The sequence below is a fragment of the Strigops habroptila genome (genome assembly GCF_004027225.2).
Source record: "Strigops habroptila isolate Jane chromosome 13 unlocalized genomic scaffold, bStrHab1.2.pri S16, whole genome shotgun sequence".
NCBI classification, from domain to species: domain Eukaryota; kingdom Metazoa; phylum Chordata; class Aves; order Psittaciformes; family Psittacidae; genus Strigops; species Strigops habroptila.
In genome coordinates this window covers 4,044,778-4,070,639 of record NW_022651054.1, presented here as the reverse complement: position 1 = coordinate 4,070,639, position 25,862 = coordinate 4,044,778, and the positions used below count along the sequence as shown (strand labels likewise).

The 25,862-nt window shown below is 44.9% G+C and overlaps 1 protein-coding gene across 1 annotated transcript in view; it reads right to left on the bottom strand.

Moving 5' to 3' along the window:
• Positions 1-614: 614 nt before the first annotated feature.
• Positions 615-25,862, bottom strand: part of TBX4 (T-box transcription factor 4) — a 36,799-nt gene continuing 11,551 nt past the window's right edge. The window contains exons 4-9 of the mRNA XM_030472446.1: positions 22,938-23,057; positions 20,968-21,115; positions 7,699-7,851; positions 3,939-4,027; positions 3,124-3,365; positions 615-1,734 (exon numbers count right to left, since the gene is read on the bottom strand). Of these exons, the coding sequence (XP_030328306.1) occupies positions 1,112-1,734; positions 3,124-3,365; positions 3,939-4,027; positions 7,699-7,851; positions 20,968-21,115; positions 22,938-23,057 (1,375 nt within the window). The 3' untranslated portion in view covers positions 615-1,111. The remainder of the gene's footprint in view (positions 1,735-3,123; positions 3,366-3,938; positions 4,028-7,698; positions 7,852-20,967; positions 21,116-22,937; positions 23,058-25,862) is intronic.

The window sequence follows — 25,862 nt, the reverse complement described above, 5'->3', positions numbered from 1 at the left end:
AAGTAGTCAGGTCAAGATACTTCCACAGTAAGCAATAGTAGCAATGTATACACTGATTACAGATTTTTACCTGTTCTACAAATATTTGTACACTGTAAAGCCTGACAGGTAATGGGAACTCTTCCCACCCCACAAATAAGAAAATATTCCTCTATGCCTCCTTTATGCTGAAAACAATTTTTTCCAAGTTAGCTGCAAAAGAAAAAAACATAGCACAAAAGGCGCGTTTCAGCTGAATATGAAAGAAATCAAGGACCAGCAAATACAGAATTCGTTTCTGGAAAGTATTAGCAACTTTAAGCTTAAACTTCATAAATATATTGCAATAGCAAGTGTCAGATGGGAGTCTGAAGACACTGAGTCTGTTCCTAATACTGCAATTAATTTGCTGTTTGGCCTCGGGCATAACGCTTCATTTCTTTGGTTTCCCACAGCCACGAATGATGGTGGTGTGGGGGGAAGAAGAGACATTCGTGCGTCAGTGCCTCCTTTTCTCCGCACCATCACATGAACCCTGCGCTGTGCCGGGGAGGTACTGGAGCGGCACTGCAGCTCCCTGACCCCACCGCCGAGCCTCCCCGCTGGCCCCTGCGCTCCTACGACTCCATCACTTCCAGAGGAAGAAGTAATTTCTACAGCTAAAAAGAGCTAAAGAAGTGCTGCTACAGCAGTCCTTGAACTAGGCAACTGAACAGATCACCTTTTCCTTTCAGTTTTGGGATGCTGTGACTTCATGAACAAAGTACCATGAAAGTGAAGCTCATATATTTCCCAAATAGCCAAAATCTGCTTATGGATGTTCAATGTTACAAGCAAAAGAAAATGACTAGCTACTTCCCTTGTTAGTCATGAAGATGGTTTCTACTGGATCAGCAATGAAGATGTGAGGATTAATTTATTTGGGAGTCAGTAAGAGACTGATGAATCCAGCCCACTGAGACAGGAGATGTAATTCTCTGTGTGTCTGAAGATACAAGCTCTTCACCCACACAAATCCCTCTGGAAATGCACATTTGTCTCACCGAAGTGCAAGTTACCCACAGGTATCAACACTGATTGAACACTGTCCTGGAGCAGTAACGTTGGCTGTGGCATCGCTTGGCCGTCAGAGTCATCCGTCAGTCCAGTTCTCCACAGTCCCCATCCCTGAATGATACTGCAGCGATGATTCCCTCGACAAGGAAAAGCTTTGTGAGTACAGGAATTCGTTCGCCGCGTTTAGGTGCGGAGAGGGGGGTTTTCTCTCGCACACAGATGGGTGCACCCTTTCCCTTGGGAAAGACGAAGAAGGAACGCGCTCCCGAACCTGAGACTGGGACAGCTGGTTGTAGACACTGAAGTGGCTGTTACCTGGTGGCTGCGAGCCTTGACCCGTGATGGACGGGAGCCGCGGCATCATGGTGGTGGCAGTGAAATGAGCAGGGAAAGGCTGGTAAGGGACAGTTTCCATTGTCTGAACACTGTAGCTGGTGTAAGGTGCAACAGAAGTCCACATATTGCAGCTCAAGGGGGGAGGCGGAGGTGGCAAGTCATCAACCGTTGAGACACCAGCAATTTCAGGCCCAGAACTAGAGTACATGCACGCTTCCCTCGGAGTCACCTCACTGCAATAGGAAGGGCTTAACATCTGCTGATCGTACGGAGGTGGGGAACGGAAATAGTGATCATCTCCTACAGAAGAGGAGGCTTCCAGGTAGGAGCGTTTGCAGGGCAGGTCCAGGTGCCGAGCACTTTCTGTAAGGAGAAAAAAATACACATTCAGGAGCAGCTCCCAGAGCAATGCTGTTTAACAGCAATCTGCTAAGAGCCTGGAGTGGTTTTGTGGAGACCCCTTAGAAGCTGAACATGCAATCTGTGACCATTCCACTAAACAACTGGTGCTCTTTTTCAGATTAATCCAGTTAAATCATTTTAGTTTGGAAAGACAATGTACAACATCAAAAAGACATTGTGTTGCAAATGTCAGGCTAATCCCCTTGGCCTCAAAGCCTTCTGGTGACATTTGTCAGGTTAAGTGAGAGACTTGGGCTACTATTCTCGCATCAGAGATAACTTCACGTTCATCCAGATAACAGAGGACCCTGACACTCTCGCAGTGGTACTCCTGACAAATTCAAGAAGTCTCTTAGAGGGTCTTATCGCAGCCTGCCTTCCTGTCATTACAAAAATGACCATACATTTCCCAGATATTCATGTCAAAAGCTGCAGAAATATTTCCAGATAAAGGGGCCCTTTCCCAGTCATCAGTCCTTCCCCTCAGCTTTACACTGAGCTGTAGCCCCTCTCCTGCAGATTACGATGACTGTGGCTGTGTTTACCAGCAGCTTTCTGTTAGTTGTTAGGAGTATTCTCTGGATGAATTAGTGAATTCATCTGCAGATTAAACATCTGCTAAAACTACACATTTGCCTTGCAGTCCTCATTACTGGTGCTGTTAGATTCTTCATTTGCCCATGATCAGAGGATTCTCACAGCTTAAATAAATTAGCAGCCAATGAGACATGCAAATAGAAGGATTTTTTTTCTGTGCAAAATTTTTCCGTTTAACTTAAACCATTCCATGATCTCATCTGATGCTGGGCTAAAAGGAAGAGAATGTAGTCACAGCTCACTTAGACTTGAGAACTAGTGGATAAGAAGAAAGGGAAGCTTACAGGCAGCTACCATGGTCCCAGTAATCTGCAGACATCAAGAGAATTGCTAATGGCTTTGTCCTGGAAAAGTGCTGAATGTCTATAGCTTCATTAATGCTAATGGCAGTGTCAGAACATCTCAGGATAGATAAAGCCTCCTCCAAACAATTACTAATTCATCTGAGTCTAACAATGGATAGTTTTTCCAATGTAGCCTTGTGCCATTTGGATTATGCATTCTGATTTTTTGGGGTGGGTCTCTTGACTTAGAGTCTGAATTTGGCTTCTATGGGACCAAACCACTAATAACTGCCCCAAAACCCAGCCCTTGGACCCTGACCCTCCAAAACACTTTGATCACATCAGTACCTTTGAAGATCAAGGCCTGAGAGACCAATCCAAAACAAACTAGAATTAGCAGTAAGCTTTCAGTGCTCATGCTCTTAGGTTTATTTGCTGTAATATTTTTTTAGCTGTAAATTCAAGTTACCTCTTCTTTTTAGGCAATGATAGAAGAGCCCTGAATCTCTCTGTGCTGTGAAGGTGTTGAGTGACAGATCTTGAGTATCTGAAGCTGCAAATTGCATGTGAGCACCGTTCTCATACTGATAGTGTTGAAGGGTCTGGTGATTCCCGTGAAGTGGGTTAACATCTGGCTTTGTTGAAAGCTGGCCATGACTGGACACCAACCTCTGCCTCATGATGCTTTTGGAAATTACTGGATATTCTTTGCTGAAAGAGGTGAGAAAAAATATTACCAGATAGATAGCAGTCAGCATTAACAGAAAGATGAAATAATAGTTTGGCTTCACTAGAGCATCTCCGTCCAGTGTCTTCAACACCCTTTGCCAAATGTGATGAACTCATACTCACTGCATTCTGCTGGGTGGGGGCAAGTATTACGGTCAACACACAGAGTGTGTCACTGAATTACAGGAAGAGCTTTTCAAGGGTATAAATGGCATTGAAAGCCCTAATGCCCTCAAGCACAAGCAAATGTGATGCCCCATGGTATAGGCACTTTATACTTCTCCAGAGAGGTTCAGCACATTAGTAGCAGAATAAGGATTAAAGCTCCACTGTAAGGCTGTATTTCTGCACAGGGCACGGGTCTCAAGGGTGCATGTCGGACACTGCCTGTCTATACATGCTGCTTGGGTTCAGGGCATACGTACATACACATGAGCACAAGCATGCGCACTGCAGCAGCTCCCTGATCCCAACGAGCAGGAGGCCACCCCACTAAACACCTCCTTGCCATCATTCCTCCTGTCCACCACCCCTCCTCACGCCCCTCAGCCGTACCTTTGCAGCCGCGCCACGCGCAGATCACTGTCGTCGCTCCCCCTGAATCCCTTGGCAAAGGGATTGTTCTCAATCTTCAGCTGGGTTATCTTTAAAAGAATGAAACCAAGCAGAAAGCGTTTGAAAATAGATCAGATCAAAAGATGCAGCAGCAGGTGTAAGGCTGGAGATCTCTAAATGTCCTGTCCTGTGTGACACTTCCTGAAATGCAGAGTCCACGAGAGTTTCAGCCATTTAAATATGCAGTGGCAGAGATGGTGTCTCTGCATTCAGCACTGAGAGTGAAACTGAGCTGTGAATTTCAGTGCTAGATCTTGAAGAAGCAGCTTTTAAAGCTGACAAAATTGTCAATTATAAATGAGGACAGGAATGTGAATTTCCTTGAGTCTCAGTCTTCTTCTGTGTGCTGTGTTCTTATTCTGGGCTCTTGTTAGAGAGAATATATTTGTCTGATTTAAAAGAAAGTCTCCTATGTTTCCATGTTAGAAAGCCCTATTCCTTATGGCGTGGCTCTCCCTCATTTCCATAACAATTCTATATATTTTTATGTCTGTCATTCAGTCATTTTTCCTCTGTGAACAGAATCATAACTCAAATAGTTCTTTATTTTCAGGCAAGAGAAAGCTTCTGTGTTTTTACAAGAAGTGTCTTTACCCCCCAAGAGCTACAGTGTATTAAAAGGGTCAAAATGCCTTAAAATTGACTTAGTGTAGACTTAATTTTGATGGACCTCAGCTTTTGCAAGGAAGCTGTGAAGGATCTGCCATTTCATGAAAATTCTGTTAAAAATAATCATGTGTGAAATTTCCTTTAAAATATTCACTAGTCCCTTTATCTTCCAGCCCCAGTAAATACAGTTTTCCCTTGCCAATCCTGTCACCTGATCCCTTCCCTTTATAAGGCACGTACATACCAAAGCCATGCAATGGTCAGGAATGCTGGGAAGAGGTAGTTGTCCAGTGAAAAATGAAAATAAACCATCTCTTTAACAAACGATTTTGTAAAGACAAGCGGGTAGTGACCAAGATCATCTAGAGGGTTTCAGAAGCTGAAAAATGCCAGAACAGCACCACAACATTTGTAGACACACAGGAACTCCTAAAAATATCCCTCGTCCACCTCCTGTACATGTGTCTGTGCACATACATATTCCTAAGGCCCTTTGACAGTAAGGTTATAGACATGTCTAACACATGTCACGGGCAGAACCGGGTCCTAGTAATGTGTTTCCCTACTAAGGGACACCAGTGTGCAGAATCACCTCCTTGGGCATCCAGCCATCACTGAAAAGACCTTTTCCAGGAGGAGGCGAGGTGACAGCATGGCAGGACACTGGTGGCGAGGTGAGGACACGTGTGTCTCTGCAGACTCACTGCCCTTGAGTCCCCTCTCTGTCTGAGGCAGCGCAGCCCTGCTCTCCCCTGCTAGCGGGCCGCAGGCTTGCACCAGCCTGCACCTGATTTCAGCAGCGAGGATAACAAGCAAGTTCTGCATTTGGATGAATTTGCAAGAGTGTTGCTACAAAAAATATCCCTTACCAAAAAAATCCTGACAAAACAGCTGGCCAGTGTCTGTGATAGAGAAGGAAGGCGGTGATGTGAGTTTAAGCAGCCTCAAGGGCTCAAGGTTTTCCTCTCTTCGCCTGCAGCCTGCAGTGGCTCCAGAGTAGCTCCCAATCAGCTGATAAACCGCAGGAAGTGTAGAGCCCTTCCTAACCCACAGCCTGACATCAGGTTTGTACATTATAATTTAGTTTTGTTATTTAGTGACTGAGGTTTTCCTCTGACATGAGCAGAATCAGGGCTTCAGTACCTCCTTGTCACCTTCCCCTGGCTTCACCCAACTCAGGAGGGAGTTTTGAGTAAACTATCCTCACTGATCTGTACTCAGGGGTAGCTTCTGTCATCAGCTTTCCATCTCTGGGACCCCACAGTCAGCTCTGTAACCAAGACTCACTTTTTGTTTAGAAAGACAATTATTCACTTCTTGCAAGCTGGATATTTCTGAGCTAAAAATACTTCAGTGGTTTGTTTCTTCTAAAAGATACCCAGACCAGGTTTTAAATTGTTAATGCCTAAGAGAATAAGTAAAACCATTCAGATATTGCTCTGAGGTCGTGATTTCCTTGAGACTGCAGTGAGGTTCTGGTGAGAGCTTCTGCCTCCCGCTCCTCTGCGCTGGGCAGCATCCACCCCTCCCACCCGCAGGTCACAGAGCAAAAGCTGGGCAGCACAAGGCAGCTCCTCGTGGGATCTTCACAAAAGAATTAGGGCTTGTCTGGTCTTTTTCCCTAAAACTGCCAGGTCCACTCTGTGCTGCCACCCAGCTACCAGCCTCCCTCCAGCAGTGCTTGTATGGCAATGGCAGTGGAAGTATTAAGTTTATGAAGCACTTTGGGAACCTTAGGGATGAAAGGCACTATTGACATTTTAAGTAGGTATTAAATAAACTCTTTCGAGCCTTTTTGGTTAGCCGTATTTGGGCAACTGGTCATTTTACACGAACAGCTACAACTCTTCAAACAGGACTCACTCTAGTGTCCAAACAGGTACTCCTGGGTGTTTTTCCCCCCATAACACACACATCCATGTTTCTGCTCTGAGTCTTTTAACTGGCTTACTAATTGCAAACTCTTGCAAGGATTCTATTCTTCGAGCATCAAAGGGCATACAGGCATCCTGCTTGGGAGGAAAAGGTCTGGTCAGATTACTGGGGAGGAAGAATTTCACATATGTTCCTGTTCCTGTAGTATTTTCCTATGAATGTGTACAGAAGGAGCCGATACAGTAACATATGGCAGATTTCACATTCAGAAGGCTCCGGCACTGCTACTTCGTTCGGCACCTTTATGAATCCTGATGTACTGTAAAAACTCCAATTAATCCTCATACAACCCTGCAGTTGGACTTCACCATTAGGAAAACTGCAGGGAAAGTAGGAGCTTGTGCAAAGGCAGGCAAATCAGTAGCAGGATGGAAAAGGGAGCCATGCCATCCCCTGCCTGTCACCCTCTCCTTTCCCTGCCTTGGTGACAGATCACCCGCTGTCACAGGGAGGTGACAATTGTCAGATTGCTGATCATCCTGCTAGTAGCCTGGGTTGGTAAAATCATCAGACAGAGCCCTACCTACTGCCACCACTACCGACGTGCTCAAAGAGAGAAGCCAAACCCTACAACACACGGGTATCTGTGACACACACCCAAAGTGCAGAACCAAGCCTTTGTACTCTATATTCCCCCAAAACAAACCTAAACCCCCTCCTGCCTTCACATGCTAACCACAGAGCAGGCTCTTAGCTGTGTTTTTATGGTTACATTCCTCGTATGTCTCACTAAATACACATACTATAATTACTTTTCACTGTAGATTTATGAGCAAGCTTTACTAGTCATTATTAGATTTGCTCGCTGTTTTGAATGACATTTTAGTGCTTATGAGCACGCCAATTCATTAGTGTTTGGGCTCACAGGGTTTGCCAAGATATTGTTAAGCCAGCGATGTCCATGCTGCTCCTTAACTGCATCCTCTGGCTCATCTCTCTTCCTTAATGCTGGGATGGAAACTTGTCTTCTAAAGCAGGCATTTCTGCTGCACAATAGCAGCATAGCAGGCTCCCCCCCTCCCTACAAGCAAACAGATCCCACTCATCAAAGCACAGCACTGCTGTGCTGCAGCAGTTTGGAAGATCATTTTGCAGCTATTGGCAGCAAAAGCCCATGAACAGAAATTAAGCAATTTTAGCCCAAAAAGCAGCATACCTTGTGATTCTGGTAGGAGGTCACAGATATAAAGGATGTCTCTGGAAAAACGTGGGTGCAGAATGCTGTGTTCTTCGACCCAAAAGCGTTGTTCTCATCTGCCTTCACAATATGCAGTCGTGGTTGATATTTATGCATTGAATTAAGAATTATCTGAAAAAAATTGATGCTAAAGTGAGAAATCCAATTCAAAGAAAAAGAAAAAAAAGACAAGCTGTAGCCATTGGACACAATATTTTTACTAGCAGGACACAAAAGCTCACTAGTGCTCAGCTTTAGCTTTGCTTTCAAATTAGAGGGGAAAATTACATTCTATAAATGCACAGGAACCAAGACAGAAAATGTATCTGCTGCTCTGACAAGCAGAACTGAACTTAAATCTTTCCTGGTAAACCCTCATTTTCTTATTGCTATTGGATAGAGTCAGTCTGGGTGGAAAAAAAGTCATAAAGTTTTTTTCCCAGCTCGTGCTGAAGCTGTACAATATAATTCACCAGCAGTCTGGTCCGTAAAGAATCCTAATAAATACTTTACTGAGCTGAAAAATACACAGTTTATCAGGGGCAAAAAAATCACAGAAACCACAGGGAGGGGGAAAAAAAAAACCCAAAAAACCGGCCAGTTATTTTTGTTTTATCTCCTGGTAAAAGAAACTACAAAAGAGCAGATTTTTTTTCCCCTTTCCTGTTTGTGGAGTGGCTCCGTGTGGGTGGCTTGGTCCGGGCACCTCTCAGGCCAGTGCCAGGCTCCTCAACAGAGCATTAGAGGCCAAGCAGGGCTGCCCATCCCAGCATTGATCTTCCACAAAGAAGGATGTGCCCAGATGCTACAGAAAAAAATGGCTTTAAGAAATGGAGCTTCTTTTAAGAACTGGGATGGTTTTAAGAAAAGCCTTTGTTCCTTTTAACACGCAAAGAAGAAATACTGCTTTCTTGTTTTCTTGGCATAACCCTTTTCAACCTCTTCTTTCCTCTCCTAAATTAGGAGTGTGTCCTCCCCAAGCCCAGCTGGTCCTACAGGCGAGTTAATCTCCAGCCAGGCTGACACCCCTGGGGTGCCCAAAGCATTGGCAAGGTCATGTCCATTCCTGATGGAGACATGGGCAAAGGGCCAAGTAGTGAAGACTGCAGAGGGTGGTGTCTTCAACTTGTGGTAAATATAAGGGTAGAGTGATGTACAGAATGCATCACTTTATACTAGTTGTGGATTTAGCCAATTTTAAATGAGAATTACCAAGAAACAGAAGACATTTGCTCTGTGGTTGGCTTTTGTGTTCAGGAACCCTTTCTATTTGGTGCCTGCCCATGCCCAGGAGAGCTCACAGTGACAGTGCTGCTCTGTGTGCTCCGGCTGGAATGGGACGTAACATACAGAGCTTGTGCTCTTTAAGTCCCTTCGTCTGGCTGCACGTAACTCTGCCCACAGTAGCTGGCTGCATTATATACCACTTAAATGCAATTTTTATTGTTGACATTTTCCAGACAACCCTCCCTGCTCCCCAAGAGAGAGAATGAGGAATTTTTGGCATTTTATCAGCTTTGCATCAAGTCTCTTAACCACTTTGTGGCTGTTGATGTGCAGGGTGTAGATCTGAGAGGGTCGGCTCAGGTTTTCAGTTGGAGCCTTTTCTCTGCTTTCATGTATCAGCCACTTGTAAAACAAAGCCAAGATGAATAAAGCCAGAGAGCTGAGACTTACATAAGAGGCATTTTCATTTTCAATAAGTAAGAGTTGAGCCAAGCTGATAAATAATGGTCATCTGGAGGAGAAGCTGAGGTGCGCCTATCTCAAACTGCCCAGGTCTAGCAAAGGTGGGTGACTTGTTCCCAAAGTCAGAGCAAGTCAACGGCAGGACAAAGAAAACAGTTTTAAACTGAGATTTCCAAAGGAAAAATTAGGAGCTCAAGTTTCGATACACTTTGGATGAATAGTCTGTATTCCCCCTCCAAAGTGGTATCCACTGGGCTATAATGAACCCTGTAAACAAATTCTTTTTTTTTTTTTTTTTTAAATAACATCCTTAAACTCAAGGAGTCCAAACAATTTCCAAAATTAACAGGATACTACTTTTGGGAACCTGCAAGAATCATTCAAGAAAGAATTTTTGACAGATGCTCAAGGTTACAGTTGTGGCTGCAAAGCTGCCTAGAGGTTCGTTGTGAACTGCTTGGTATGTGCAGGATGTTGGGGGAGGGGAGAGAAAAAACTTAAATGGCTTAATTTAGCCACTGTGTTTACCAGGTTGGGCATTTCTGCCCCTTGCACCAAAATGAATATTTACTCGCATGTATCAGTGTAAGTACCCACTGGAAAGTGCTGAACTTCTTTAAATGTGCGACCATGAAAAGACACCTCCTTGAGATGTGCCAGATCAAAGCCTAACAGCCATCACTGAGCACAAAACATGATTGATAGACATGAGAATCGCAGAGCCCTGAGGTTAACCAAGTCAGTGTCCACAGACACAGATGGGGAATAGCTTCTGGTAAAGCGAAGCCCCAAAAAAATACACCATTCTTATATGATGGAAGAAAAAAACTCGTCAGCTACTTGGCAGAGCAGTCAGCATGTCAGACTGGGGATGAAAATGGGAAGTCATGGTGCTGTTTCAGACACTTCCCTGTGATTCCTGCCAGCTGCACAGGTGATTTCTCACATCTTTTTCAGGGGAGAGTGACCACTCTCTGCATACTCACAGCCAGCATTTCAGAGGCTGTGTCTGCAGCCACATCCTCCTTCTACTTGGTGTAAGCCTTGTGCATTCAAACTCCCTACAAATCATTCAAAAAAGCCTCTCAATCCTCGGCTGCAAAACACTGCCTGTGCAAAGTGAAATGCCAGTAATTCAGGCTAAATAGTTTTCAAGGCAGCTGTGGAAAACTGGTCACTGGCTAAAAATACACAAAACAAATGTAAATTCCACTCTGATGACGAACATCAGGGGAAAGATTAAGTTAAAGAATTGTGTCAAAAATGAGAAGTACTTTAATTGACAGGAGAGAGCTGCTGGTCAGGGCAGGCAGGGCCTCAGCAGCAGGACACAAGGTGATGTAGGAGCTCTCAGCCTCAGAGATGATGTAAAACAATAACTTCATCTTCTCCCGCACTTACCTTCTTCATTGTGAGGGCACAGGCAGATTAAGCCACTCTCAAACCTTGCCACACTCATTCTTAAATTGGTTTTGGTACAAAATGTAAGTAGTCTGAAATAGGTTAGCTGCGAAAAAAGAAATGGTGCTTGCCTTATCTTGCCACTGGAAATAGTTACTGGTGTGTTGGTTAGAGGGGAATTTTAATGTGGTAGAGGGCAAGGATACAAAATCAGTAAGAGAAATTGGAAAACAGTGTTTCTTGGGTGGCACTGAGGCACACCAGCTTAGTAGCAAAGCCTTCCTCTGCAACTTAGTGAACTTGTCTATCTGCCTTATGAAAGAAACAGCTCAGCTTACATGAAATGGCATCATATTTACATGTCTAATAAATGAATTTTCTTCTCTATTAAAAAACAAACAAACAAACAACAAAAACCCAAAAAACAAAAACAGATGTCCCAACCATAATCCTCAAATTAGATGGATAACCCCAAATTTAGGAAGTGGACATCTCAACCTAGGCCCCCATGGGGAAAACATCTTCCACCACTGCCATCCAAGTGCTCTCAGTGCCTGGAAAACACACACTTTCAAGAAACAAAATGGCTGTTAAAAAATACCCGTGTGGTTAATGTCAACCTTCATCTTTACGAGCATCAGTGTGGATGGCATCAAATGGCTGTAACTAACCACCTCCACTGCTTTGGGGCCCCAATGGCGGGGACCCTCTTCGAGCTATGCCAGGTAAGACCCAAACAGCTCCTCTACCATTTGATAAACATTTTACATCTCTTGCCTTCCAAGGTGGTCATGGCGCGGCTCAGCCTCAAGCAGACAGGGATGCCTTCCTCTGCCCATGCACCCCCCTGCAGTGAAGTAGAACTGCATTATTCTGGCCAAAGAGGACCCAAAGCAGATCTCGAGGGTGATGTCACTTCTACCCCCTCAATGTTGCACGTGCAGACCAGATTGCAGTGAGACAAACTCCGAAAGCAAATGTGAGCTTACACAAACATCTTTTTTCAACCCCCCCCATCTCCCTCCTTTGTGCTGATCACACAGTTGGCAGCCGGGACTTCTAATAGAGCTCCACTTCTTTATTTTTTTGGCATTCCCCAGTCAGCAACAAATGTCAAAAAAAAAAAAAAAGGTGTCATTTGCTCCTTCCATTTAATTTCACTTAGGAAAACATACTCCTTTAGCATTTAATCTCACACACTGCTGAGTAATGTCGGCTTCAGGGCTTGAAGACATTTGCCACTTTTCAGGATCAGGCCCAGAAGCTTAGCGGGATAATGGTACCACATCGCTTGACGCAATGCAAACTTGCCTTGAAATCACCAGTAAAATGTATTTACTTTCGTATGAAATTTGGGGAGTTGATTTAAGAGCACTCCCTATTTCACCAAGGTATCAAATGTCATATGATGCAGTGGTTGTTATGGCAACAACCTTTTTTATATTGAATAGTAAATGGCTATGAAAAAGCCACATAATTTTATGGTTGCTCCCAGGGGATCACGTAACTAATATAAAATCTCTCATTGTAATATATTTTCTGCTTCTTTCTTCCTTCCTTCTATTCTTTCAAAGTGAAAAAGCCTTTGAGCTGAGGCTGGCCCTTGTCCCACGGTGGGAAAATGAGCAAGGACATGAAGGACCAGAGCAAAAACCCAACGATTCAGTCTCCCATGTGAAAAAAAAAGAGTACGATACTCAACAAGGCTCTTCCAGAATCACTACCACTGCTGCAGTTTATCTCTTAATATTTAAAGCATTTAATGGTATCAGCCATCCCAAACCTAACTTTTCTTTACAAAGTAGATGGTACAGGACTTGCCTCACATGTGCTGCCCACGGTGGAGGCAACATCTCCAGGGGGGAGATGGTGGGAGCACAACGCTCACTGCATCTACCTCAGGAGCTCACAGAGATGCATCACCTTAAAACAAGCAGTTAAACTCACAGAATCACTTAGGTTGGAAAGAATCATAGAATGCTTTGGGTTGGAAGAGGCCTTAAAGCTCACCCAGTTCCAACCCCCTGCCACGGGCAGGGACACCTTCCGCTAGAGCAGGTTGCTCCAAGCCCTGTCCAACCTGGCCTTGAACACTGCCAGGGATGGGTCAGCCATAGCTTCTCTGAGCAACCTGTGCCAGCGCCTCACCATCCATATAGTGAAGAATTTTTTCCTAGTGTCTAACCTAAACCTCCCTTCTTTCAGCTTAAAGCCATTCCCCCTTGTCTTGTTAAGATTAGTGAGTTCAACCAAATAAAACGCTGCATTCAGACAACCTCTACAGCAGCTAAAACACTAGTTCAAAACCAACCTAAACCTCATCCAGTTTATTTTCAGTCATATCCAGGAAACATCACCTTGTCCTGCTCAAAGCCCAGCAGCCTCACAGCTCTGTGGCAGTACCCCAGGGGTGGTGGGAAGGGGCTCTTTCCAGCCAGCCCCATTCCTGAAGCCAGCCGAGCTGCTCCCTGCTGCGCTGTCAGAGGAGGAGCCTCCCAAACCCACACGTTTGTCCTGGCAATCGGCACAATGGGGGAAAAAAGGAAAGGCTGGAAAATCCTGGGAAAAGATTCAACATGAGCTCAGACAAATTGTTCCTTATGAGATCGCCAAAGCTGGGTTTTTTTTTTCTTTTTTTCCTCAGTCCTTTTTCGTCTACTGTCAGCTGAAATTCATCGTGTTTCCTGCCTTGTGATACAGCTTTGGTGTGGAGAAGTCCATCTCCACACAAGCTCATGAGCATTTGCTTCTGAATGGCCCAGACATGCTGAGCCCAGGTGAGCGACCCTGGGACATCTACTAGCATGTAAGCCAAAGAGTTCCCTGCACTACCCCATGCCACTTGCATGGCCCCACATCACCCATGGGCACAAAAGGCCTTTGGCAAGCTGTGACCTCTTTGCTTGCCCTTCTCCAGGCCAGCTCCCCACCCCAGACTGAAAGGCAATCTCAGGATCTGATTCTACTTAAACTTTACTAAAATCCACTGCATTTGACTCATATAAACCAGTAACGTAACAACAAAAAGGTTTAACCCAAGAGATGTAAATCTTTTCAACCAAGAGCTCCATTGATTCTTTCTCACCCGGCTATTTAAATGGAACACTTGAATCTATTCATCCTGGCGAAACACATGTCGTTCCCAGTGGCACACAGCTCCACTCCTTTATTTTTGCAGGAACAAAGCAGACAATGTAAAACTTTACGTTGGACTTCATAATTTTATTTGGGCACCACTAATTCTCAGATCAGCTGTAAGACATTTCCTAAAATGGATGGGTAAAAAAAAAGAAAATAACCTTTTCATGGATATTCTTTCAGCAGAAGACTTAATGATGCTCCAAAAAAATGGATTTCAAGTTTGGGGCTAGACAAAAGGGTTTTTTCAAGTTTTAGATGGACTGTGAAAAAAGCTAGTTTAATAACAGGAGAAATGTATGTATATGAAATTCTTATATATTTATTATTTTTTAATATAAATATAAGAAAATATGCATGTATTATATATTCCATATATATATAAAAGAAATCATATGTCTGTAAAAGAAACCATATATATGTATATAAAACAAATCTTATATATTTAATATAAGAAATCTGTAGCTGAGAATAAGGATGTGAAACTGCTCTCTTGCTACAGAGATACTACCCTCTGTGTTGCTCTCACTGAGGACAAGCAGGGTGCAGCCAGCAAGTCTCTTCCCATCAGGTGGGACTTTGCCTGGGTGTTGCCATGGCCCCATCCCTTCAGCCGCAGGTGATCCTCAGACCTGCATCAGGGCTGTGGGGAGACTGCTGCCAAGGCAGCACATCAACCTCTTACCAGCCCCCAGTAAGGAAACTGCTTGGCCGCAAGTCACAAAATCAACAAATTTAAAAAAAAAAAAAAAAAAAAAATCTAAATAATATTTAGATTTTCATAAGATTACTGGGACATTAACCTCATTGAAGTGCCTGAGTGTGCCTGACGAGCAGAGACAGGAAAACACTGAAATCGGCTTATAGAAAAATGAGAGGGAAACCCCAAGAGCAGGTGAAAAATTAAGTCTTTTAGTGATAATCAAATAAAACCAAATCTGTAAATAATAAATCTGGGCAGAAATAACAAACTCATCAGCATTAAAGACTCAAGCCAGTAAATAGCAGATTTGGGTCAAGAGAACCAGGAATATCACTTAAAATACTATCACAAGTGACACACCACCTATAATATCCTGTAGCTTTAAACTTCAGTAGGTTATATCAGAAACTAAAATAGCCCCACACTTCAAAAGCAGGTAAAGTCCATTATGGTAATTAAAAGGCACCATCAGCAGAAGCAAGATAGATACTGGGTATATAACATAACCAAACTCTGCAATACTGTGCTGGGGGCAATTCAGTGAAATATCTACTTTTATTTGTCACAACTGCCACTTCTAATATTCATTTATTACTTGCCTTTTCTTTTTCCTACGGAAATATTTTTATATATTCTGTAAAAAAAGAGAAAATAACTTCCAATTGATCTGGTCCCAGCTGAAGCCTGCCAGAAATACCAATGTGATGCTATCGCCCTCTCCAAGCTGGCCTGGCTGCAGAAGCCCATGAGAAAGGCTGAGTCCTCTGGCAGAGGTTTCATTTGATTGGAGTCATTAACGACAGCAACAACAAAAGCAGAAACCCCTGACGTGATGTGCTTGCTGCTCTGCTGTTTTCTGTGTTACTCCACGCCTACAAGCACTGGCCTTACACGACTCTGTGCATTCACAGCCTGCCTAAAATCAGCAGGAGAGGGGGCCTAACAGTAGGATAGGGTTTTCTTTCAGATACACTGCATGTGGTGAGACAGGCTTCCTTAGAGCTGCCGTCTAGCTCATCTTTAACTCTGCTGGATACTGAAAAACCCACTCAAAAAGTCCTCAGGAGCAAAGCTGGGCTCCTGCACTACCAGCACGTCTCTGGAGACAGCTCAGGAGCCACCAACCTGCAGCCCTTCACAACACTGTACCTAAAGCTGGCCCTTTTCATGGCCAGTCCTCTTGCCAATAACTGAAAGGCATCCTCATGTCCTCTCAATCGATCATGTGCAGAGTGTAAAACCAAATTAAAGTCTGCCCTAATTAGCAGCCTCTGCTTCTTTGCAGAAGCCCTCATGTTTAAGAACACTACTTAACCTGTGCTGGGGGGTTTCTAGCCCTTGCTGGTCACCCTTACCACCCCTCAAAGTATATTAAGTACCTTTATGCACATTATTATGTACCATTAGCAGGAAAGCTGGCTGGGCTGGAAGGTTGTTCACTGTCAGGCACAGCACACCACTCAGTGCTGGGGGCATTGCAGGACAGATGGCCCCCATGCCCCACACAGTCCCATGAGAGCAGGCTCCCTTCGGCACCCTCAACAGCTCTGCCCACTGATCAAGCCCAGGGCAGCACTTGCAGGGTCTCAGGGAGCTAGGGCTGAGGAGCTGTGACATGGATTATCACAGCTATCTGTGCCCCAGGCGCTCATGCTGTACTGCTCAACACTGCAAGTAGGAAAGAAAAGAGATGATTTTTGTTTCAAAGAGCTGCAAATCTCAGCTGCTTAAATAATACCTTGAGTCAAGAGATGAAGAAAAGCCCAAACAGCGAAACGACAGAAAAGCCTGATTAACTGAAATGAGTTGCACAAGCGAACAACCCCACCATGGGTCCGAGCCAAAGCCCTTCAGCAAACCTCCCTGTGCCCCTTCCGAAGCTTCACACCTGCCCTAAGCATCCTTCACCTGCTGGGACTGGGAGCTGGAGCTGCCCATGCTGCCCCGGAGCTCACTGGCCATAAGGACTGTCTCACGGGCGCCCTCCACCCTGCTGTTTACATACTTTAAACCTCTGAAGAAAGTGGAATTCCATTCATAAGCATTTATCACTACGGAGATACTCACTCAATATTTCCCCATGTGCCCTCAGCTAACCTTCTGAAAGAAGCAAAAGTATTATGTTATCCTTTCCAACAGAGAGGTTATTTTTTTGCATCGTCTACGGCTGCTATTAGCCAACCGATCTGTCGCTTGCAATGACATAATCTGGTTCATGATGAAGGGGTTATTCCCATTTTTCACCTGGAAAACACAGCTAGGTACTTCCCAGGCAGAATACACTGGGAATGGGTACAGGATGTGCCACTTTTGTCCAGCTCCTGGCATTTAAGAGAGGATGTTTGTCTCTGCAGACAGACTATGTGTAACTGCCTATTATTCACATGGCATTAGAGAGCAAAGCGTCAGCTCTGCCAGAATCACTAACCCGTCACTCACCAGCCCCACATAAATCAAAGGCTCTATCAGGCTGATTATCTCTGCATGTAAAGATTTGAAAACACATAAATTAAGATTTTGCTCTAAGCATAGGTGGCTTACAATGCTTTCTTTAGGATCAAATAGACCTTGCCATAGCTAAACATTACAGTGGCTGCTGATTTCTTAATCCATTGTCAACATGAGCATTTCTCAGTTGTTAAGCCTAGTGTGAAAGAAGCCTTTCATGGTCAAAAAATCCCCCAAGAGGAAAATATACAGCCCACATTTTCAGTCCATAGTGTGTGAGCTGGGCACAGGCTTACCAGCCACAAAACCTGTTTCAACCAGGGGGGTTTGCAGGCAGATTACAGAGCTCTGCACTTAATTTCTTCTTATTTAAAATCTGCACATTTTTATGTCTCTGTATTGAAAAATGCGTCCCATGCCTCTGACTGTAACTAATAATTTACCGCAACAGATAACTGGCCAGTGGAAGGAGCAGGAGTGAGGGTTTTGAGACTGAAGAGGAACGGTTGGAGGCTGGGTTTTATGGACTGGCTGTCAGAAAGCGAGGCTTTCCAGTGCCACCTGTACGGCATCCCCTCCTCCCAGCACAGTAAATAATCTTCAATCTAATTCCATGGTTGCAGCAAGGGCTTCAGCTCCATGGATTATTAATTAAGCTGTTTAATTTACTTAATTTAAGCCTCAAATGTACCTACACTTCTCTTTGTGAACTCCGGGGCTGCTTGTCCCTGATGTTAAGCAGCTACTACAGCGCACAGAGTCAGGGCGTGGATACATTTATTAACGAATTCATTGAAATAATGTAAAATTTCTGCCTGTCTGTTTTTCAGGTGTGATCCCAAGTGTCCAGGAACCAGGCTCAGAGGAGCTGCACCCCCACATCATGATGTGTTTGCCCTTAAAAACTGCATCTCACCACCAGAACGCACAGCGGCTGTGAACAGGGACGAAACCCAATAGCTTGTCATGCTCCCGCTGTGCCTGCATCCATGAGCATCATGTCCTTCTTGTGAGATCCCCGTAACACCACGCACACTCCAGCCTGACCTCAGGATCAGCTCCGCACACTCTATGTTAATCAGTAGGTGAACAAACAGGGGAGCTGGAAGAGCTCCTTTGGGCTTTTTTTCCCCGAAATAAGCATCTAACAAAAACTTGGTTAATCCAGAAAAGGAATATCTAGTGCAAAGATATCTCGCCTTGCACCTCTCCCCTGATCCCCTCGCCCCTGTGCCCCCAAGGAGCAAGAGGTTTCTGTCTGAGCCTTGCGCACTGGAGCACGGCAGGAGCTGGAGAGGATTGCTCACACACAGCAAATCGCTGCAGTATTTTGGGATGCTGTGAGGAGCTGGAGCCTGGGATAGTGGGAGCCAGGTAGGGAGCCCGATGCTGAAACACCTGCAGGAACCCACACCAGCCGAGGGTACCAGGGAGAGTGAGCCAGCATGGCTTTAGCTGCACAGCTGCCCGTGCACCAAAAAAAGCACCAGTGGCAGCCTGCAGAAATCATCGCTCCGAGTGGTTTTGAGGTTTGGAGAAAATCAAAGACAAAAGGAAATGGCAGGGAGGATTCGCTGGAGCACGAGAAGGCAAACAAGCCCTGTGGGTTTTCTGACTTGTTTTTCTTAGGGAGCTTTGAGAGAGTGTTTGCAATCGCTGGAAACTAATTCCTAGAAATGAGACGCTGTTATTATTCCTAATGTAGTGCCTTTGCAGGCAGAGCTGCGAGGACTGTGCCATGCTGGGCAGACACCTCGCAGGCACTGCCTGTCCCAGGGACATTGGTCACCCGTGCAAAAGCAGAACAGTTCTCAGCATGAGCTGATAGGAAAACTCGTGCTTGCCTTGTACAGAGTCAAGCTCTCCTCCATGCGCACAGCAAAAGCGAAGTATAACTTCTCTAAAGCAGATGATTAATTTGAAAGCCTAGCAAGGAACTGTCTGAGAAGGGGCTAAATCCCATTTACCCAGGCAGATTGTCAGTGCCTGAACCACACCGTGACCTGGGCACTTAAAGCAAGTTATTTCAGGCATTTTCCTAGCAGCGGGGAAATGAGACAGAGCATGGGAGCTGTGGTACAAGGCTTGCCTGGCACGAGGGGACTGAGCAGGGCTCATCTGGAGCATGGCCACTACATCATGCTGCAGGTATCACCCCAAAATACAAACCAGAGTCTGCTCTGTGTCACTAGGGAAGCTTTGTGGGAGGACAAACAGGCTGTTTATGAAAAAGGAGGAAATCTTCCCCGTTCAAATGCAGTGTTAAAATCACAGTTAAAAAAAATGACAAAGTCAGGAAAAGCCAAACGTTTAAAGTTGCAAAACCAACACTGCACATCCTGTTTGTTTTACGGCCACATCGAACATCCTGTATGTTTTATGGTTTACATTTACAGTGTAAACAGTCATTATATTAGGCTACACAGTTAACCAAGAGAAAAAACAGAAGTAAAAGAATGCCACGTGCAAAGCAAGCAGGTCGGTACGGCTGCTGGCACCGGAACATCAGCGTTTGCGGAGTTTACGTCATTTTTACTGTACAACCCTTAAAGCAGTTGCTTTCATTTCATTTCCATGGTGCTTTCCCCCTTAAAGAACAGTGGAGGGGAGAGATCACCTGTGATTAATAATGCCAGCATTAAATGGTCCTGATTAGTCTTTGAAGCTCACACATGTTTCGCTGGGGTCAGTAGGTTGGGCAAGGGGGTCAGTTCCTGGCGCTGCTGGCAGCTTTGCACAGGACTGGGTTATCACCGTGTCACGATGCCAGAGCCCAGCTCTGCCGCAGCACTGCTGCAGCGACGCGCAGGATCGGCACCTTTGCTTTGCGAAGTCCAAAACTTGCAGAAAATTATGAATGCAGCAAAAATTCTGTATTTTTAACAGTGTTTTAAGCCGATTGGGTTATCCTGCCTCTGGAGTCAACCCCACAAAGCTCCGTCTGATTTAGCTGTGTCAGAATTGTGCTTTCTGTATGGCTTTAAGTGGCATCAGGACAACTGACTCCACATGAAACCTGCTTTTTAGAGGCTTGATGTATGATCATTTTGAGCATGACAGATACACCCCTTCTCACTCTGCACCCTTCTTCAGGACCTTTTCACAGCTCCCCTTACTCCCTGAACTGCTGCTGCTGCTGCTTAAAACACTGGCAGGTTAAAACCCACATTTGATGACACAAAGTAGATTCTCTTACCTGGGATACTAGGAGGAGCTGATGGCACTAAACCTAAAAGGATTTTAAACTCTATCTTCCCTTCCTCCAGCCAACGAGATTTGTTTATTTTTACATGCCAACCAGACAGGTCTGTATTTTTATATACATTTTCTAAACACTCATTTGCCTGGCAGGCTGGAAGGGCCCTTGTTCTGAATTATTAAATGCATTTTGGTAGATAACTCTGTATTTCCGACTTCTGCACTCACAATACACGTGAATTAAGATTTTCCAAATAAAATACTTCATTTTTTATAGGGCTGACGAAGCCAGGTTGGAAAATAATGAGTTTATGCAACCTATTTCTGTGAGTTGTGTGTACCATGCACAGCAACAGCTGGGCTGAAGATCCCACAGCGCTGCCTGCAAAGATCCTGGGCAGAAAATGAAAGGCCAGTGCCATCAAGCAGGGCACAACTGAGCAAGTCAGAGGCTGCATTTCCAAGAGCAGGGGAAGCACACAGGCAGGAACAGTGGCTCCTCTCCCTCAGTGTTAAACACTTTCCCACACAGCTGCACTGGCAGCACAAAATAAATACTGCTCCTCGTAATTAAGTTATCTGTGACATCCCAACCAGCATCCTAGTCCAGACACAAATTCAACATCACAGGCCCACCTCTGACCAAAACGCGTGCAGAACATCTCTCTTACATGTCCAAAGGGATCCAGGTGGTTGTTGGTGAGTTTTAGCTTCTGAAAGGACACCAGCTGCCGCATCCAGTGTGCTCCTGTGGCTGGTGAGTCGGGGTGCACGTACAGCCGCCCCGGCATGGCTGGCTCTGCCTTCCCTGCCACCATCCTGCAAACACAGGGGTACACATGGCATTAACTCGGCAGCGATCACCAGACCAGACATAGGAGAGCATTCTGTCCCTGAACTCAACCCTGTAACCCTCCCACCAGCCCTGGGGAGATGCACTGGGGCATGGGGGTTCGAGAGGCTCCTGCTGCTCATGGGGGTTTCAGGGCTCCTCATTTCAGCATCACAGGCTGGCAGAGTAACCCCGTGCTTCAGCACAGTATTTCCTTGGGGCCGAGTCTCTACATGGCAATTGTGTTGGCATCGGTCAAGGAGGAAATCTCATCTGGGTTTTTGGAGAGGATGAAGCCTTCAAAGGCCACTCTGCAAAGGGAAATAGTCTCAATACACTTCCCCAGGACAAGATACCTGTGAGCAGGAGTGGGTACCAGTGTGGGTGCACCCTTCGCAGCCACGCAGGGCTCCCTCAGCCTCCAGCCTGGCAGCAGCTCCGGTGGGAAGGGGCTGCTCCCAGCTCCAGAGCTGCATGCTGGCACACGGTGCTGCCCCTCATATCCTTCTGCCAGCTCCCCTTGCCCCCACACCAACACCAGCTCTCACAGACACAAAAGCAAGCCATGAGACATCCTTTAATGGCAACTCCCTCATTACCGTGCATTGTTCTCCCCTTATAAAACACCAGTAAAAGCAATATTACCAAAACCAACAGAGACTTTCCAGCAGCAATAAAAGAAAAAGGGGAAACAGCTCTAGGGCTGGCAAAAGCTAAATTAAACAGAGTTAACAACTATCCATCATCTAGGGCTTAATGCTTAAAACACAAAGTGGCTGCCGTGCCACAGAGGCCCTCAGTCCGCTCCTCTTCCCCAGCGGCACTCCAGGACAAAAGTGATCAGAAAAGGGATCTTTTAAAACTTAGAGCAGCCCTAATGTGGAAGTTAATTATTAGTGTTTTATAGAAAGTCACCAGGCTTGTTCCCATTATGATGACTGTGAAATTTTCCATTGCTCATCTTTTCACCAGGCAGCAGTCAGTGGAAGAGTTTGGGAAAACCACAGTGAATAGTCGCAGTGAGGAAGGCTGCTGGGAGTATTTGGAGGTAAAAAAGCAAAAGAGAAAAAAACACGCTTCCTTCATCAGAAAGCAAAATCATAGCTGCCTTTCGGGTAAGTAACTTTACTATCAAAGGCACAGGGCAGGGAAGAATAACAAAAGAGGAAGAAATTCCAGAGGAAGAATGAATTAAAAGAAAAAAACTTTAAACCAGATCTGGCTTTGGACTGCCATAGGGGGGATCACTGCTCCCTTTGCTGGATCAGCATGGCTGAACCAGAGCTTTGAGTAAACCACCCCATGTTTTTCTTTATAACCGATCTCCTAAAAGGAAAATATTACTGTAAAAGAAAGGAATTTAAGACTTTTCTCAACTCACATAGATGCCTAATTTTTAAGGCCAAAATGGACCATTAGATCATCTTGTCCAGCCTCTGGTATAATGCAGGTTGTGGCTTTACCCTCACACACTTGTACATGGCCAGATAACCTATGCTTGGCCTAAAGCATCTTCTCCGAGAAGATATCCAGTCTTGAGCAATTTGAAGATGGACAATCCACCACCTCTATTAGCAGTTTGTTCTAACAGTTAATCCCCAGCCCGTTATGAATATTTTATATTTGTCTGGTTTTAACTTTCAGCCATTGGCTCTTGTATCTATTGCTGCTCCACCAAAGAGAGCTCTGAGAAGTTGGCATCCCTCGCATGAGAAGGTATTTAGGTTGGTTCCTGAGCTTGCACAGCAAACAGTTGATCCAACTGTAATTTTCTCATTGAAATGAAGGCAAACAGAAATGTTGTCTTACCATTTATTGTCACAGAATTTATATCGGTGGTCGTCAGCCGGGACAATGTCGATCAACAAGATGTACTTGGTCTTGGGGTTCATTCCGGTCACTTTAACCTTGTAACTAGGAAACATCCTCCTTAGGAAATAAAAAAGGGTTAACACATTAGTAAGCAACCTGAAGCAGCTCTGGAACTGATGGAAGCAGCACCCCAAAAGAGAGATTCACCGTGTGATGGATTCACGCTAGGACAAATGAGCTACAAAACATTATTGCTGCTTATACATCACCTGAATTAAATGTACTCTTTCCGGAGCATGGGCGGCACAGGGCTAGCACAATATGGGGCACTAATATGGATGAGGGTATATAGAGGGGGGTTGTGGGCCAGTGCCAGGAAAAGCTGGGTGCAGAGAGAGATGTGGGGTGGGGATCAACACATCTGTCCTTATAGGAGGCTTGGACGAGGAGTCCCCACTACCTCAGAAGGCTCCACGTGGCTCAAAAATGCAAATTTCTTGCTGCCATGAAAGTCATGAGATCTGACTACAGAAGAAACTAAGCAGATGCACTATCTCATTCACACATTCCCAATGTCCACAACACCAGCTCCCACCATTACTCCTATGTGGTAGCTGAACCTGTGTTCCTCTCAACAGCCTGAAAACTGAGGCTCAGTGAAGCCTGGGGGGAGACAAAGGGTTAAGCCCTGCAGTGGTGCAGCCAGCCACTGCTCTTCTGGCTTTCCCAAGTTTCCCAAATTCATAGCATGCTCATTAATCCTTGTTGGAGCCAGGAGCACTGCTGAGCTCCCACTGCAAATGTGCCCATCCCACAGATTTAGCAGGCACGTAGCAACCAGCACCAAACAGGGAACATCACATAAACCAGTATATCATTAAAGAACGTTTATATGTATCTCAAGAATCTTTGCAATATGAAAGAATATCTTTTTATTGAGCTAGAACAATGAAACCATCATGTCTGGTCTTCAGATCCAAAGGAGATTGCCCTGATGGGTACAGGCACAGCCATGGGTTTCCTGAACCCTCAAGACTGCATCAGGAGCCAGGATTTGCAGGATCAGGCACTTTGCATCCTCAGAGTAACTATTTTCTTGGCTCCATCTTCCCAACCTCCTCCTCATCCAGTAAAAAAAAGGTCAATTGAGCAAACCAGCTCACCACAGTCTTCAAGCAACTGGACCGAAGAGTCTCCTTTCTGCCAGCATAAGGGCACAGAGGATGAGAATTGCTACATCCTGGAGTCATTCTAATTACCCTAATTAAGAAAGGCCCAAATCCTGATGTTGTTTCTCCATCGGACGTCGAGGCCACTTTGCCTCTTCTTTATCCCTCCTTCCCCTGTGTGTTGCCCCTATGCCCGGCTGAGCTGGCCCAGGTCCGCAGCACCATTTTGTCACTGCTTGGGGAGAAGGCAACAAAATGGGCCCTGTTCAAAACCATTTCAATTGACTCTTTTAACCGCCTTGCATAAATTCCAGATGTTTACCATGCAATTAGCTGGGACTAAAAAGGGGTGGTTTACCAATGTCCGTCTTTGATTTTCATTCATAAACTCTGCACTCCTCTTAACCTTGTCCTCCTACAGGTGAGCACCTGGATAAATACAGTAGGACATTTCAATCTGTGAATACACAGCCCAATTCACACATTGAAAAAAAAAAATTGCACAAGGAATCCAATCTGAACGCCAAGATTTTTTTTTTCTTTTAATTATGCCTTAAAATTACATTTAAAAATGAAACAAAAAAAAGAGGAGAAAATTATTAAAAATCAGAAATGAGATGGACACAATTTGACAGTTACTGCATCATTCCAGGTGAATGTCCTTCATCGGGGATTTTTATAACATTTAGCTTCTGAATATCTTTTTTTCTCAATCATTTCATTTACTGTAGTACATCCAAGCTGCTAAAGTAGCCGAACTGATATACTGTAAATGTTAAGTGCTTTTTTAATGGCATTTAAAATTAAGCTTCAGCATATGGAGTTCATATAGCATGGACATGCCTGAGTTTATAATGTTCTTTAGTATAGCCCCCTAAAATAAATACAAAGAGCCAAAGTACTACTATAATATATACAGCTGAAATTCTTTAAGGATAACAAATGGGGACTCACATCTGATTGAAGGTGTTGCTTAACTTGCAAACCGCTCGCTATCTTGCAGTGGTAGCATTGTACTCAGCAGTCGACAGACCCAGCTACAACCAAGTTTGCCAACTCTCAGCATTCTTTTCAAGGAAAACATGGGGTAGATTTTAGTAATTTGGCTGTGCACGGACATTTCATCATTATTATTAGCTGCTGCATTTTGCTTTATGAAAAAAAAAAGGCAACTAGTGTGCTGTCCAGGGACTTGTCAGTTTAATTTTCTTAATGAAAACATATTTCTCAACCCCTTGGCAGAGACTCGTTTAGTAAATATGTCTTTGCAATATGATACAAACATGGGTTGTGCATTTCTGATGGGAAGGCATGACAAGAAGAGCTGGGTCCAAGAAAATGCAGTCATAGAGCTTCAATTTTTTAAAACTAAGGCAAGAGAGAGCACCTAATACCATGTCCTGGCCCTTATTAAATGTACCGTTTGAAAGAGGGGATCAGAAAACCACGATGGAGGCACTGGCCTGCACCAGCCCTGCCCGGGAGCAAGGCCGTGCCTACAGTAGGTCTATAGAGCTCTCCATCAGCCCTGGGAAGAGGCCAAAAACCTGCCTGCTTCCCCAAATTTACTACAGGTCAATGGCGCTACTCACAGCCATGGGTTCTATGCTCAGTAGTAGCTTTGCATAACCGGTCCCTCTGCCAAACCTCTGCAAGCAGCAGCTGTCGGGCGGATGGGCGTCTCCACAGAGGATGCTTCACTTTGGCCAGCTCTCTCTGACAATAGCTTGCTTCATCATCCATTGCTTGGGGA